Source organism: Perissodus microlepis, chromosome 14 (assembly GCF_051167445.1).
Source record: "Perissodus microlepis isolate ML-2025 ecotype Zambia chromosome 14, ASM5116744v1, whole genome shotgun sequence".
NCBI lineage: Eukaryota > Metazoa > Chordata > Actinopteri > Cichliformes > Cichlidae > Perissodus > Perissodus microlepis.
The window spans coordinates 32,815,304-32,832,881 of NC_140474.1; the positions used below are offsets into that span (position 1 = coordinate 32,815,304).

At 39.8% G+C, this 17,578-nt stretch overlaps 1 protein-coding gene across 3 annotated transcripts in view; it reads left to right on the forward strand.

The window, feature by feature from the left end:
* ecel1 (endothelin converting enzyme-like 1) overlaps positions 1-17,578 on the forward strand; it is a 54,330-nt gene that overhangs the window by 18,231 nt on the left and 18,521 nt on the right. For all 3 annotated transcript variants that reach the window (XM_084950924.1, XM_084950925.1, XM_084950926.1), the window contains exons 8-10: positions 11,694-11,916; positions 15,465-15,563; positions 16,105-16,179. In XM_084950924.1, the coding sequence (XP_084807050.1) occupies positions 11,694-11,916; positions 15,465-15,563; positions 16,105-16,179 (397 nt within the window). The remainder of the gene's footprint in view (positions 1-11,693; positions 11,917-15,464; positions 15,564-16,104; positions 16,180-17,578) is intronic.

Consider the following 17,578-nt stretch of genomic DNA (forward strand, 5'->3'; position numbering starts at 1 on the left):
TCCCCTGGGACAAACAGAGTTGCCTGGAGGATGGCCGTGAATTATACATCAGGGAACTCATACAACCTCTGGGAGCTACAGAAGAGCTACCACAGTGGGCTGGGACTCTGTGGTCTATTTAAACCTCCAGGCCAGTGGCCACTTGTTTAATAATGAGCATGTGCACATCCTGGAGGGGAAGGAACACTGGTTTAAACGAGGAGTCAAGGAGGCCATTTATGTGAAAACAGAATGACCATTCCTGAATCGAAGAAGATCTTATACCATGTTACATTGCTGTGATTGCAGCCATTCCCTAACTCTGTGAGAACAATACTTATGCCCATGGATGGTCATAACAATTTACATATTAATGATCATGAAGCTGAGCTCACAGCTAATCGTATCCATTGATGAAATGTTTAACATACCGAAAGCACTACGTCCTGATGAACAGAATCAACTTTCTGGGGTCAGTTTGCTAATGTTTTCCTGTTTTTCACAGCAAAATACAACCATCATTTAAACAAAAATGCAAGTTTGTTTTATTTTGGGGACTTCTTCAATGTAACAGCTACAGAAGAAATCTTCTGATAAGTGATTATCATAGAAGAATTTTACTCAATTCCTAAAGAGTATTTTGGGATCTCCCACTGCATCCAGACATTAGTGTTCTGACATGCACCTAGGTCGGGTGATTTCTAGACAAGTATAGGGCTCCAGTGCATCCTTGAAAATGGTTCTAGATGGACTGATGATAAACATGACAAACGCCATGCTGTATTTTTTGCTAGACTGTGCTGCAAAAGTGTAGTGTAGCTTGAGGTAAGACACAGAGTAGAAAAGATGAATGATTGCTGGGCATTTTTTAAATGCTTTTACTTAAGTTATTGCTGGCTTTTGATTCCCTTTTCATCCATTTTAAAGAATTTAAATAAAGGTGATTGTTCACCTTTGTGTTATTCCTGCTTACTTTCATTAGCTTCTACGAATGACAGGATGTGTTGCTGTGATTTAGTCCAAGTGCCATCAGTGAAAGCATCTCCTCCATATCACATTTTGTCAATTCATCTGTTTTTGCTCCACTTTTTAAACAGGTTCTTTCCTATTATTTCACAAAGTATTCTCTTTGTGAAATAATCACTCAATCAATCATCAAGACTGTAAGCTTTATATCTTTAAGGGATTCCTAACCCTTACCATTACTATTGCCACTGTCACATCCATTAGCACCAATTCATGTCTCTTTGGGTTGCAGACTCCAGGTTTGATGCTCTGTCTCTTCCCTTGTTGTTTACCAATCTTCTCTTGTAGTGGTACGTCCATCTATCCCCCCGATGGCTTTAGTAATAGATTCTGCACAATGTTTCAATCATCCTCTCCTTCTGTCTTTTGTTCTCTCCACCGACACCTCCACTGCACACCTTATACTCAATAGATGCAGTATTTATCCCGGTAAACCTGCCTGCAGTTCATCCTCTGCTTGTTAAACTGACTGGTGTTTGGGAACACTGTGTGTAAAGGGACCCATTATGCTCATTTCTTACTGTAGCTTTTTTATTCTCGAACCACATTTGAGAAGCATGGTTCACAGTTCAAAAAAATACTATTTTACGTTACACTGGCTTGTATGTGGCCTGTCAGTATACCCGCTGTCTGACAAGAAGTTTTAGCTCCTCTTTTCTTTAAACTCAGCCTAATACCTAAACCTACTCAGTAACACTGATTTTAAAATGGGGGCATCGTGGTGATATAGTGGTAGCACTACTGCCTCAGTGCTAACCACTCTGGCACCTTCTCACAGCAAAAAGGTCCTGGGATCGAAACTACCTACTGGCTGATTGCTTTCTGTGTGGAGTTTGTATGTTCTCCCTGTATGGTAGATGGGATAGGCTCCAGCCATCCAACAACCCTGAACTGGATAAGAAGAAAAAGATAGAATCTGAAATGTTAACTTTTCAGTTCCATTTGTACGCGTGAAAAGAAATTTTGATATGCTGTCCTCACTTAGCCACAAAGGAGAAACAACCTTCGGATTCAAAGCAGTCTGAACTGCTTCCATTTAAAACCAAAGATTAAAACCTTTCACACATGTGGCCTAGCCCTAGATGACACGCTCACTCCAGTCCTCCACCTCACCACAAGTGCCATTTATTAGACTGCATTGAAGTCAAACTAATATTTCTAAACTGTACTAGTGAATTTTGCCCATTTTGCACACTGATGACCTTTAAAACACTGCAGTCTGTTTCTGACAGGGAAATAGATGGTAGATAAGCATAAAACCTATAAAATAAATATGTATCAATGGGAATTATTCAACTAACTTGGGTTTGTTTTTGTTTTTTAGACATTTGACTTACGAAGGTTTTCGGTTTTAAATAAAAAACAATAGTAAGATTTCCTAAATCAATCAAACTGTATTGTAACTAGGCAGTTTTGCATTGCTCTTTCACTGAGTTTTATGCTTGATTGCAGCCAATATTTATATTTCATTTGAAAGGTAAAAGCTTCAGTCTCAGATGAAGCAACGTTTTCATCTGTCCAGTAAGTTTAGTGTACCCTATTTAAAAAAACAAATCCTTTTTTTTTTAAATTAATTTCATTAATTTCATTTAATACAATAGCATGGAGCTGCAGATGGACTCAAATATCATAGAGCCATCCTGACGAATTGTCAGAGTTATTGTCACAGATTTTAGAACACCTATTTGAGCATTTATTGACGGGTTTTAACTAAAAGTGTAAAGAGAAGTGTGACACAATATCCCATATATATATTTCCTTAAACTTAAACATTTTTCTGTATTTGCGTCATGATACTGGCTTACAAAAGATTTTACTCTTTCCATTCCTAAAAGTCATTTCATATATTCTTTTCTTTTCTTGGCAGATATAGCCTTCCTTGCACCAACAGTGGTAAAAATTTGAACTCTTCCGTTTCGCCCTCTCCCTCATTGTGTCAGATATTGTTCTTGTTTCTTCTCCCTCAACAAACTTGTTTCTTTCTCCCAACTCTCGTCATCTTTCTCCATCTCCTCCTCTCACTGTATCTGTCTATCCCACAGCTCAGTTTCAATCCATCAACACCTCTCGCTCTCTTTTCTCTCCATCTGCACGTCGTCCATGGTCCTCGAATGATCCTATCTTTTTCTTGTCATCTTCCTCCCACCTTCAGTCCATCTCAGGTTCTGTCTCACAGGAAATTCATTATTAGGTTTTAAACAAAGGTGGATGGTGAGCTATTCGATTTCTTGAGGGATGTTGCTCATTAGCATAACTTATGAAGACTTGCTTCCACATCAAGAGGTCTTTCCAGTTTTGCACACATGCTTCAAAATAAAAATTACAGATAACATGAAGGTGAAGCTAAACTTCCAATAATTCAATTCAATTCAATTTTATTTATATAGCGCCAAATCACAACAAAAGTCGCCTCAAGGCGCTTTATATTGTACAGTAGATACAAAAACCCAACAATCAGATGACCCCCTATGAGCAAGCACTTTGGCGACAGTGAGAAGCAAAAACTCCCTTTTAACAGGAAGAAACCTCCGGCAGAACCAGGCTCAGGGAGGGGCGGGGCCATCTGCTGCAACCCGTTGGGGTGATACCAGTGATGTCACAATAACAAAAGGTGCCTATTAACCAATTAATATAGGAGTCATCGTCCTTGCTAGCAGAGCTATGTAGGTTTACCTTAAATACGCATATTAGCATGTTTTGCAAAATACTATCATAAGAAAACAGCGCTGCTTGACATTGCAAACTGAATACTTCTAAATGGTGGAATTTTAACATAAACTATCATACGGCTAGTTTACAGTGTTCTAGAGCAGCGGTCCCCAACCTTTTTTGCGCCACGGACCGGTTTATGCCCGACAATATTTTCACGGACCGGCCTTTAAGGTGTCACGGATAAATACAACAAAATAAAACTAGTACCGGTACCGAAAAAAAGAAGATTTATTCATAACACACGTGAAAAGACCCAGGAAAACCGAGTTAACGATAAAAACGATAACAAAATAACGCTGAAAACCGATAAAAACCCTGAAAACCATACATTTCTCACCCGAGCCTCAACTCTCGCGTCCCGGTACCAAACGACTCACGGACCGGTACCGGTCCGAGGCCCAGGGGTTGGGGACCGCTGTTCTAGAGGAACTTTGTAGTGTAATGTTATTAGCTGACCACTGCTAAGTGCTAAGTAACAGGCTAATAAAATGTCCTAATTTTATTCACCTTTCCCGCACAGTCTGTACCAGACAACATGTAATATTTTTGAGATATTTATATTAAATTTCCCATAAATTGTTCCAAAAGGTACCAACAGTACTAAGGCTGTCGAGAGGCCCACTTCACTCTCCAGGAATTAACAGAAGCAAGGCCTCAGCTGTCTGGGTCAGCATGTTCCCAGTCAGAGTGACCCTAAATTAAAGCCTTAATAAAGTTGGATCAGCTGCATCATACAGAAGGGCCAGTCTATTCATTAGTGATGGGTCGGTCGCGAACGAAATGGCTCTTAGAGCCGGATCTTTGACGTGAACTAGGCGAGCCAGCTCCTTATTGCGAGCCGTGGGGGGTTTTTTTGGGGGTTTTTTTCTTTCTCTCACCCTCTCTCTCTCGCACTTTTTTTCCGCTTCACTCAGCATGCGAGCCTTGTGCTTTACGCTGGGAAGAGGGGGGAGGGGCGGTAGTTACACTCAGTAGCACAGGAACAGAGCAGGAGGGAGAGAGAGAGAAAGAGAGCCAGGGACAACAACGTCACATTAGAAAGGTATAGTTATCATCCACAACTATTTTCAGTTGCAGATGATAAAAGATTCAGAAAGTTAGTCATGCAGGTCCATATGACAGAGAATATGCATGTTCTTTTTGTTTTCACATTATAATTTATATTTAATTGTGTTGTGGCTTGCAGTGTTTTGTGTTGTTTCACTTTAAATTTATAAAAGGAAAAAGCTGAAAATTTAAATAGTTGAAATGTGAATAGTTGATTTTTGTATTATATGATTTATTTATTACATTTTATGTGGAGTGAATAAATAAAAGTATATTTACGGTGGCCCCTACAGACAAAGCACATACAAACTTCAAATCACGTACGAACCCTGAAGCACGTACAAACCCTGAAGCACGTACAAACTCCAAAACACGTACACACGCCAAAACACGTAAAAACGCGTAAAAACTCCAAAACACGTAAAAACACGTACAAACTCCAAAACACGTAAAAACTCCAAGTGAAAACACGTACAAACTCCGAAGCACGTACAAACTCCAAAACACGTAAAAACTCAGAAGCACATGAAAACTCAAAACACGTACAAAAGACAACAGAAGTGCTCCAGGATGCTAGGGGCAGTGTTGAACCAGTGTTGCCAACTCTTCAGTAAGGAAAATCGCTATTGGCTGTCCTAAAAGTCACTAGAAGTCGCTAAATGACATCATCGCCTAATTTGCATAATTGGTCATGCTAATATAATTGTAACCTATGTTGTTGGAGACAGAAATAACATCATGGAAGAGACATGAAGTGAGTAAAAACGTCCTAAATACATTTAGAGTTTATTTAGAACTACAAATTAAATTTATTTTACCAATTATTGTTTTTTTTTAATGTCACAATTCCAACCCTGCTCCTTTATCTGGGCTTGGATCGGCAAAAGTGACCCGAAATAGGCACTCTGGTGGAGTTACTGTGTGTGTGTGTGTGTGTGTATAAGTAGTTTTAAACCTCGTGATCCACAAAACAGCATAACAGTAAAAGAAGAACTGATTGCGTTACAGTCAGTGCGGGAGCAGCGGCTTCGCTCATGCGCGATTCATTTGCAGTTTGGACGCATAGGTGTGAACGTCTTCTGCCCTGATAGCAGCTGGGGGAGGACTATCCTCCGCCCGTGAGCGCTTTGGAACGGGCGTGGTACCCACGGCAGCACCCGCTGCTTGTTGAGAGTAAAAGCGATACCCGCTTTGATGTCAAAAAGTCATCATAAATAAGTCTCCAATAACACCAGAAAAAGTCGCCAGATTTGTCGCTAGTCGCTTTTTAGAAAAAAAGTCGCTAAGGGGGTCTGAAAACTCGCTAAACATAGCGACAAAGTCGCTAAGTTGGCAACACTGTGTTGAACTTTTGTTACCTAATGGCTACACAAGCCAGCAAGTACCAACGACCGGATTTGGTGTGTGGTAATAACAGGTAAATTAACTTTTTTTTATTATTATTATTTGACTATATATGAATGCTTGTGTATAAATACACAAACAATACACATATGCTTTCATGCTTTCAATTGTGTAATTTAAGTGATCTAGGTAGCTCTGTTTTGGATGTTCAGTTCATGCTAGAAATGTGTTTTGGAGTTTGTACGTGCTTTGTCTCTAGGGGCCACCGCATATATTTATATATAAACATATATAAATAAAACCACTTTTTTTTTTACATTAGTAATTCCTTTTGTGCATAATTTTAAATTATTGTTAATAATAAATTTATTAAAGCAACAAAACAACCTGAAGAGCCGGTTCGGAGCCGAAAGAGCCGGCTCTTTTTAGTGAGTCAAACCGAAAGAGCCAGTTCTCTAAAAAGAGCCGGAAATCCCATCACTACTATTCATAGAGACCAAATAAACATGCTTTTTTATTGCTGTTAATTCTGTGATTTTAATATGTCAGTGGTTGGGGATTGACTTGTTTTTGGAGCCAGCCTTAAGTGGCTGCTCCAGACAGAAACTGCAGTTTTTGGCACCTCTTTGTTGGCCGCATTCTCAGGCAAGAGGGGTGCCTTTTATGTAAAACACATGAACACACATTTTCCACCTGCTTTCTGTGTGAAGTGCTTGATGCAAAAAAAAAAGAAAAAAGTATAGACTAGTTCTGGATGTGTATTCTTTCTATCAGCATTTATTGACGCCATCCTACAAAATTAAGGTTAAGGTTTGCATGAACAGGGTGATTCCCATTGCAGAATTATTGTTTCAGTCCATCTCAGAATTCAAATAAGTACCATAATGCATAATGTGGGAAAAGAAAACAGAAATATAACCTTTTTCATCGCAGTTGTAGTAAGAAACTTCTCCCTCCAAACATGTGTTTCCTGTCAACTACCACAGAGTGAAATAGGTTAGCTTCACACAGCAGGAGTAAGAGGTCATGGCGGAGTTGCTGGGCAGTTGTCATCATCCTGTAGAGCAGATGGAGGGCAGGTTTGGTTTCTCGCAAGGCCACTAATGGATCACTTAAAAAAACAGAAACTATTTTGTTCTCTACTGGATTCTATCACTTACTAACACACAGACACACACACAAAGGAAGAGCACAGGCTGACATTCATACAAATACAAAAAAAAAACAAGCAGGATAGTTTGGATTCTTGTTAAAGTCAAGGAACTGAAAAAAATACATTGAGAGGTGAAAAGGTCACAGGCGAAAAAGGAGATGGCACAGACAGGTGCTTGAGCCGCCTGTAGGATGACAGGATGGCTGGTTAAAAATTAATGAGTCACCCTTTCTTCGTTTTAACACCCTGCTTTCTTTTTGTTCCTCTCTCTCTTCCTTCCGTTTTATTCCTACTTTCTGTTTCCACCACTGCTTCTTTCCTTCATCAATTATTTTTTATCTCTGACTTTGATTCCTTTTCTTTTGCTTCATTTACTTCCAGACAGCTTCCTTTTTTATACTGTCTCCAAAGTTGTTGTTTTTTTAAGTTGCATCTGCCTGTCACTCTTTACCTTCCTTCCCAGGTGTTTCCATCTTGCATACTTCCTTTATTGCTCTTTTTCCCTTCCTCCTCTTCACCTTAGTGGTTTCAGGTTGCTACTGACAGCTCTATCTCTCTCCTTTTTTTGTCCACTGCCAGTTTTGCAAGCCCTCCATCTTTACAGGCAGCTATAGCCAAGGTCCTTCTCTTTATTCTTCTTCTCTTCCATGTTCTCACATTCAAGTCTTTCTCATCATACAAATCTACTGACAAGAGCAATCACACTTGCATGTCTCCTCATCCTTCATCCACCCTTCTCTTCTTCTTCATACTCCCTCCATTGCATGTGTGTATGTGGTCCCCACGCACAGTGGCAACTGCAGCCAATCCCATTAGCCAGATGAGCAGGCCTCCAATGAAGGGGAAAGCATAATGACAACACCAGCGTCTCTCTCTCACACACACACACACACACTCCTCCCTTGCGGCTCCCTCTGTCTGCTCCGTCTGTTCATCTGTCACTCTTGAGGGCGTGTGTGTGGGAATCCGGTTTTGTTTGGGCTGTGCAATTCGAAGGCGAGCGGGAGAATCTGTCATTTTTTTGTGCGTTTCAGCACACAGAAGTGGGGCAGCAGCAGTGGAGGGTTTACTTCCTGCTGGGTGGGATGCCATTAAAAATGTACAGTACGCTCAGTGTAGCCGTAAAGCATTTTGCGAATAAGTGGTTTACCAAACAGTAGATTTTATGGCGCTATAGCTTTCAGCAGGCATGATTTGAGTCCTAGCTTAGCTGAATTTATGTGCAGTTAGGCTACACTCAGGTAATTTGGGTAAGTCCCCACTAAAAGGTATAAATATATGTGATTTGTTGTCTCTGTTGTGCTTTGGTTTTGCAACCTAAAGCCTTGTGCCCGAATCCCATTATTCCACTTTAATTTTATGATTTAACAAAATAATCAAACGCAAGACGTTTCTCCTGTCAGGCCAAAATTATAGTTTACCTCTAGTGAAGCCTGGAAGAGAGGTGGCCCTCCCTCCTCCATTACCGTCAGGGTCATTACCTGCAGTAATGCGCTGATGCAGTGCAAGGGGACAGTGTCTTTTCATCTCCCTAACTAGCCCCATTAAAATCCATTCAGCTAATGAGCCTTCACTCAGTCCTCTGGTGATTAAGACTTGATCTGTGCAGCGCTCTCACTGACACTGCTTTCATTTAACTCTGTGCAGTAATGGAATCGCAGCAAAGTACACACACATGTGCCTGTCAGTATGGATGAGGGTGCCGAAAACACTCTTATCAAGTGTTACATTTTACGTGTTTGAAAGAGTTTATTAATCATGTGATGCAATGTTTATAAAGTCTGAAGTTTTTATCTTGGGGGGGGGAAGTTTGCTGATTTATGCTAAACATTTTATTCAACTTTAACCTTTAAAGTTGCTAAATCTGTTATTTTATGCCCTTGTCTTAATGTGAGAAAGACAGACATGATGTCCATTTTTTATACACAGCCTATGGCTACAATACTAAAATGTTGCTTAGCGCAGTAATATCAGTATTAGTAATCTAATACTGATATTACTCATATAACCAATCTATGAGTAATCATAGATTGGTTATAGAACCAACTTCTGTTACTTATGATAAAATAAAGTAATTTTTCTGATTAAAAAAAGTACTTTTACTTCAGTGCATTAAAGCAGACTTTCATTTTTAGGCACAGAGTAGGTGGTGTGGATAACAAACAACCTGCTAAGCTAACTAAAATGTTAAAATAAATGGTACTGACAGCATCTAATAGTTTCATACAACATGTAGTGAAGTAGAGGTAAAATTGGCACAACAGAAACACAAGTATAAGAAGTACAAGAACATTAAAACTTTATTTTAATAAAGTACTTGAATAAAGTACCAAGGTACATTACATGTTCTCACCTGATGGTCATGTAAGAGACAATGTAATTAACAGTACTCTAAACCAGTGGTGCCGGGTGGTGCATGTGTTATCCCATTCCTGCAATCTGAACATTCCCCTGGAAAGCAAACAGATACAACTGATATTTACACTAGCACATTAATTAAACTGTACCCTAAAAGTGTCTGTTCTTGGAAATATAAGTTTTAGATTCTTTGAGAATTTAAAAAGTTTTTGTGTGATGGATGTGCCTCCCTTTGTTGTTTTTGTTTTGTTACCTACAAAACCTTTTCCAGAAGCCTCCTAAAACAAAATTATGAGCCTGTAAATGAGCAAACTTTAGATGCGAGTTTGGGTTTCAGTAACCGCACTTACTCTTAGAGATTACAGTCATTACTGTTCCTCAAAGATGCCTCGAGTAAAACAGCTCACGCATCGCTCCCACACAAACAGCAGAGACGCTGTACTTTTACTATTATCATATAGATGACTTCCACACATGTGGCTGCCCTGCTGGGCACTCTGTGCCAAACGCACACATACACACACACATACACACACATACACAGATACTCAAATGCATTTAAAAAAATAAACTCACACCTGTCCATGTTCAGTAATGTGGAACAAATATTTGACAACAAAACCGGCTAATGAAACAAAGTAGCCCCACCTGTAACTCGTGCTGATTAGATGATACCACCTGAGTCTCTCCTTTTTTGTTTTTTTTACCCTCCCTCCACTTCCTGCCTTCCTTTTCACGTCAATTAAATTCACTTCAGAAGTGCTTTGCTGGCAAGACCTCAGGGTGCTGTTGCCAAGGCGCTTTTGATTTAATATCTGTCATGCAAAGGGAATTTTTTTTTTTATGTATAAAAATGAGGGAAACAACAACAATATGCCTCGAGGTTTGCATGGAGCTTCACAGTAGGAGGAGGGGGCATTTGTCCCCGCAGGGCAGAGTAGATGCTTGCTCCCAGTGGGGGCACGAGGACACACCAGCACTTCATCGAAGAAGACACAGCTTGAATACATAAATGAATGATCCATTTTCTTTCCTCCCGCTCGACATTTTCGTCACCCCTCTGCTGTGAGTCAGTCTGGATTGGAGGGAGTTGTTCTTTAACTGTTGGGCCCTCTTGACTCCTCACTATTCACTGCTCACTATTCTCTTCGATCACTGTCTCCCTTTTGTTTTCTCTCTGACTTTTCTGACTCTTAAATGGCTTTGAGGGCAGATGGAAAAACAGCAGTTTGGGCCAGATGGAACTAGATTACTGTTAGATATAGTGGATGTCACTTTACAAAGAGAACACAGGCGTAACTGTGCTAGAAAGCAATGCTATTTAGGTTTTGAAAGTAACACAGCCTTGTTCTTAGAAGTAAAAATCATTATTCAAAAGGAATATGAATACACTCTGGTATAGTTCAGGATTTTCACTGCTACCCGTTAACTAGCAGTTCTTAGCTAAAATTAGCTAATGTTAGCTAATTTGCTTAAAACTGACACAAGGGAGTATTTGACTTTTCTCTTTTTATGCTTTTGTTTTAGTATTTACCAGTATCCTATAAAATACAGTTCAGCTTGTTTGTGTTTGTCATTAAAAGTGTGTCATAGCAACAGGACTGAATTTGGTGGTAGTTATGTGACTGTAATGCTCTTTGGTATTTAAATGTTGTTTTAATAATGTCTCATTAGATGGACACCATACTAGTGATTTGCACTTCCTGCTTGTAATGTCAGCTCCACAAACCATCAGTCTGTTATACTGACACTAAAAACATGTTACAACTTTGCTAGATGTCATGACGGTATGATTCTGTCATTTTTGAGATTTAAAATCTCATCCTTGGCAACAACTTCTAATTACCAGGGGCCACTTGAAGTATTTTATCCTTTTCCTGTAATGTTAAACCCAATCACATGACGCTGGAGTCTTATTTATAGAAGTCTGCACTGTTTTCCTTGAGGTCATTTCATATCTAATCTAAGTAAGGTTCTCTGCTAGAAACGTATGTCTCAAAAACATTTTTGCAAAGTATATTTTTTCCTTAAACTACATAATGTAACTAGCTACTTCTTGTGCCCTCTGTCTTAGGGTTCTTCATAACTACATGCTGTGGCGTATTGTGGCAGCACTGAGTGAACATCTGTCCACGGCCTTCCGCAGCACCATCCATGAGTTTTCCCGAGAGATTGACGGCACTGAGCAGCAGCTGGAACTAGGCAGGCTCTGCCTCACCCAGACAAACAAACACTTTGGCATGGCCCTGGGAGCCCTGTTCGTCCAGCAACACTTCTCCTCAGAGAGCCGGGCTAAGGTCTGGAATCTGGGTGGACTGGTGGTAGGGGGCGCTGTAGTGGTAAAGATGGTAAAGTAGTAAAGAGGCTGTTTTCAAAGGAAATCAGCCTCAGACTTGAATCCACTTTTTTAACATTAGAAACTCGACAGATATTACATCAGTTTGAATTTATTAGCAGTTTAGGCTCTTAACAGAGACCCAGCCTTGCTGAACTACGTTTATAAGTTTATTAATTTATACACCCAAAACTGTAATGTTTTAACCAAACTTGGGGTCATTATTTTTCAAGAAAAGAAGTCATAAAATAATCTGGGTGACTTACAAGTGAGTGCGAAAAATTACAAAGTTTAATTTTTGCACTCTACTAGAGCCACTGTGCATGATCTTATACAGGGTCAAGGTGCAGCACCTCAGTTCATACACTGTCTGAAATAAACTTCCCAACCCCGTGAACCACGGTCACCCCACTGTGTAGCTATGAGTTTCACCATTGCACCATTTACTCCATGATGCATTATTAGAACAAAACATGAAACCCCTGTTTCTGTTCCTACATGCAATTCCAGTGTTTCCAAATCACTGTGCTGTGGCACAGAGGTGTGCCGTGGAAGAATGTCTGGTTTCACCTGATTGGTACTCTAAGCAACCGGCAGTGAGTAACGGACAGAACAATTACATTCTCTTCCACTAGAGGGCAGTACAACTTCTTGCTCCAATTAAATGTATTGCTAACTGCTGGTAAAACAGAAGAAACAGAAGATGAAGAAGAAATTATATAGTCATGCTGCGAGTGAGACAACGCAGTGCAAAATAGCAATAGATAAAAAAAAGAATTTTAAAGTAGTCATTCTAACCTGGGTCCTGGAGAAAATTTCGAGCCAGATTGTTGTTTGATGGTGTGCCATGTGATTTGACATTGTTTTATGGTGTGGAATCTGAAAATCCTGGATTCTAGTCTCTACTTCTCATTCGCTATTTTGCTTTCTGCCTAGGTCAGTCATTACTAAACCCCTCACCTCTGCCCTCTGGTCCCGTTCGCTTTCACCTTAATCTTTCCCCATACATAGTCTCATCTCAGTCCCATGTCTACTCTGGGACATGGGGATATGGTTCCCAATGGGATTTCTAACCTCTGTAACCCTATGCTCTATCTTTAAGCTCTCCATCATCTCCCTTTCATCATCTTCTTATACTCTCACTGTCCACTGTACATGCTTCATCCCTCATCAGCTATCTGTCTTGCAACTTTTTAAAACTCTACCAAAGCTCTATAACACATAAAGAAAGTTGGCCCAACTGGATAAGTTATGGGTGCTGAATACTTTCTTTACACTTTGCAATTAATTGAAATTTAAATTCCATTCAAGATTCTAATAAGATACTAAGTGTAAATCTCAAAAATGCTTCAAGCTAGTGGAGCCTTTCTGATTAATAAAAGACCAGAGAGGAAGGATTTATATGATCAAGCATACAGTAGGGAAAGTTCTCATCAGATGAAGTGGTGCTAATCCCATGAGCATCTCTAAGTCATTTAAAAAAATCACTCAAAATATCATCTTCCTCTTTCTTGCAGATGTGGAGGGAAGCCTTGAGCGAGGTTATTGCCTTTTGTTTTTTTTTAACCTCACTCTTTTCCACACCGGTCATATCTCACACTGCTCACAGACGTCGCTGTGTACGATCATGCCATGTCCACACAGGTTGGAGCCCTCATTATCAACACAAGAGCATTACCGGATGCAAAGCCGGTGGCGATGTGCGATGCCTTGACTGACTCACCAATCCTGCTTATCTCAGCACCAACAAGAATTAATGAGTCTCGGGAGCTGACGCTGAAAGACAGAAGACAGAGGGGGAAAGACGAGCCTCCTTGTTATCCTGAATCACCAATGCGAACTGAAGGACACAATATGTCCCGGTGTCGTCTAGGAATAGCATTTCTGCTTAGAGCAGTTCCAGAAAGCACAAGATGTAATCCGGAGAAGTTTTGGACAGTCGATGCCAAAAACATCAAGATTAGTGTTATATTTGTGGCACTAAGTAGGTACTTGATCTTCAATTACAGGTTAAGATGAAAATGTTTTAGAAGGTTTCTTCTGCGGTATGAAATTTAAAAATAAAAACAAAAGTCTGCAAGTTTTATCACCCTGCGTGCAGAGCTGGGGCTTAAAAGTGTCCAATTTCAGTTGCTTGAGCTGGAAAACAGAAAAGCGATGTAAGCGCTTGAGTGCTGGTTTGAACACTTTTCAGCAACACAGTTTAGGTAATTACATATCAGACATTAAAGTTTGCTTTCCACTCTTGTGACATTAAAAACTGCACTAATGGAGCTACAAAAACTTGCAGCCTAACGTAATCAAAATCCAATTAGTTATAGACACACCAGCACAAACAACACTACATCTGCAGTTTGTAGCTTGACCTTCCATTTATTTAATTATTTGGATTTGTTGCGTTCTAAATACAAGCCCTTGAAAACAGTTTATCTAACAGAGGTTTAGACACTGGTAGAAGATGGAGGAGGAGGTATGGAAAGAAACACCTGAGGCATGAGAATCTGCATCAGAAATTGTGTCTCTTCTTGGAGTCACAACCCAGTCAACATGGTTAAATCAGCACTGGTATACTATGAATCTGTCAATTATGGCATTTCCATACATCTATATGGTAGTTCAGGCAGTAGGGAGTAAAGACGTTACTGTCACCTCACAGCAAGCAAGTGTAGGTTCAAATCTTGGGTTGGCGTCCCCACTGTAGAGGTTTTTACAGTGTTCTCTTACCTTATAGCAGCTGGGGTAGGCTGGTCTAACCCCGAATTGGATAAGAAAGAAAATGGAAGGACGAATGGACACATTTAAATTTCATCTCATTTGTCACATGGTAAACTTCCTTGTCTGGGCTGGTCACAGCTGTTGTTTCTCTGCCTGCTGATATCAGCACTATAAACCTGCAGTTCAAGTCCCTTTGGCTTGATCAGTTTGCCCAGTGGGATAAAAAAAAACAGCCATTAAATCGAAAGGTCACCAGTCACCAAAAATACTCCAACCTTTTAGAGTTGTTTTAGATTCTTTCTTAATTTAAGACCTTGTAGATCATGTTTATTAGCAGCCTTGCCATGACCAAACAAGTTTTTCACGGCTCGTTTTAGTATTATTTAATTTTTTCATTTGTGTGAAAGACCAAGACATTTTGTAATCAGTTTAGTAGTGGACAGTCCCCTCACAGTTCAGTTGTTTACCTTGCTTCTCCAAGTAGTTTGTCAAACTGTAGTCAGTAACTACAATCCAGCGTGCTACAGATGGAGCACAGGATGACAGGCTCACTGCAGATGCAGCTATTACTTATTTGCCACAAAGTATTTGACAGTGGAAATATATTTAAAGGGAGTGGAGCTAAAACAGTTTATTTCAGATAGGATGACTAAAGGAGCTGCACCAACACCCAGTTGTAAATAAGGATTATTTTGAAATGTGAATCATGCAAAGCTACTCTAGAATAGAGTACAAGAACACTTATGTGGGGCTTAAAATGAACACGTAATGAATTGCGGGATGATCTCTCTACAGGTACAGGAGCTGGTAGAGGACATAAAGCACTCTCTGGACCTCCGGCTGCAGGAACTTGACTGGATGGATGAAGCCACCAAGGATGCTGCTAGAGCAAAGGTTTGGAGCACTAACTGAGCCTCTGCATCACAAACACGACTTCTGCTAGATCCAATTAGTTTTTGAAAAGGATTCAATTATTTCTTTGCGATTCTTTTCTTTCCGGGACTTTGACTGATTGCTTGTTAGATAGAAGTGTGTGATAGAATACATCTAGGGCTTGACATTGAGAAGTGAGGATTGCCTAATCCGGATCTCTCTGTAGTGCTGATTTAGGGTCTGCACTGGAAGATATCCCTTCTAATACTTTTACAATCTGAAGTTATAATCCTTTTAGAGGGCCATGCTGAATATAAAGAGCTTCCCTGTAATCCTATTACATTGGGTTTGCTTGATTAGCAGATGCTTTTGTGTGTGTGTGTGTGTGCGTGTGTGCGTGCGTGCGTGCGTGTAGATGTGTGTGTGTGCTCGCGTGCTCTGTCAGGGCCTGTGTCCTAAACTAAGTGTGTATGGGTGCTTATTAGTTGCTGTGGGGTGTTTGGTTGTTTGCTCCCCACTTTTTCTTCCCTTCAGCTGTCATTTTCTTTCTCTTCTCACCCAGCTGAAGCACATGATAGTGATGACAGGATACCCAGACTTCCTGCTCGAACCTGAGCTCATTGATCAAGAATATGAAGTGAGTCATCATCATCTTTTTCACTCTGCAGCATGCGGTCATCCTTACCACACTTATGCTAATCCAGTTGCCCAGCAGCCTGCTCTACCTCACTCTGTCTTTGTTTTTACAGTTGTTTTTCTATGACACATTATTATGGTATAGTTTAGCATAGTAAAGTGCATGATTATTTTTTTATTTAACATGCAAAATTTCAGTTATTTACTAAATAACAACATAATTTTTAGTTTCAAACAAGTTTTTGACAGAATTCTAAAATATTAACCCTTCTTTTTTTATAACATGCGGTCTGATAAATTTGTTAAGCACTTTGTTAAGCATTATTTTTTATACCAGACTGTAATTATGGATTGTATTGTTGTTTATTTAGATACTTTAACATGGGAGTCTATGGGGACTCGCTCCGTTGAACTGTCCTTTTAGAGAAACTGCAGTTTTTGGCTTCAGTGTTGGCTTCATTTTTCAGCCCCAGAGTTTTTGAGTTCCTCATCACTTCACTTGTGTGAAAGACTTTGTCCACACTATTGTGTGTTCACTTAAAGTAACATAGCTAATGCAAAAAAAATAAAATAAAAATTAAGCTTTTGAAGAATTCCTTCCAAAAGTAATGTGTTACAATTTAGGATGTCATCAGCAGATAGTGAGCTTAGCATAGGCAACAGCAAGGGGAATAGGAAACAGCTAGCCTGCTTAATCCAAAGGTAACCAAACTGATTGTCTCCTTTAAAGCTCATTAGTATGGTTTATCTTTGTTTTTGTATAGACTAAAACACCAAAATATATGTCAACAATTTCATCCATTATTAAAGTAAGTGAAAGTTCTGTTCCTCAGTCTGCTACCATCATTTTCAGCAGATGTGCATTTTTGTCACAAACTCACAGAAGCTCATCTAGCCCTGTGAGACTCAACAAGCAAAAAAAGCAAGCATGAGCAATGGTGTGTTTATTGCCAGTGTAAAGGATGGAGATGTTACAAAGCAAGACACATTAAATTTTTTTGCCAAGCGAACAGAATCGGTCTGTGTACAATAAACTACTGCAAGTGCATTTTAATGTCAGGACTGAGGCGCCACTGCAGGAGGAGCAGTACTGCCATGTACTGGAACAAAAATAAGATCCTTCTAGTCAACGCAGACTACCACTATTTATTTATTTTATTTGCCACTATTCATACAACTTAATTACCCCACAGCATGGCAGACTTTCACAAACAATATAGAAATATTTTACAAATGAAGTTCGGCGCAAAGACTGGACTCAGGAGGGAAGAGCACCTCTGAAGCTTTAATTAGCAAGTTGCAATTGAAATGTTTAATCTTTAGAAAACAGCCATTTCCTGGCATCTGGGACATAAAATGGGACTGTGTAATTTTTTACGTTTTTGTTGTTGTTTTTTGCC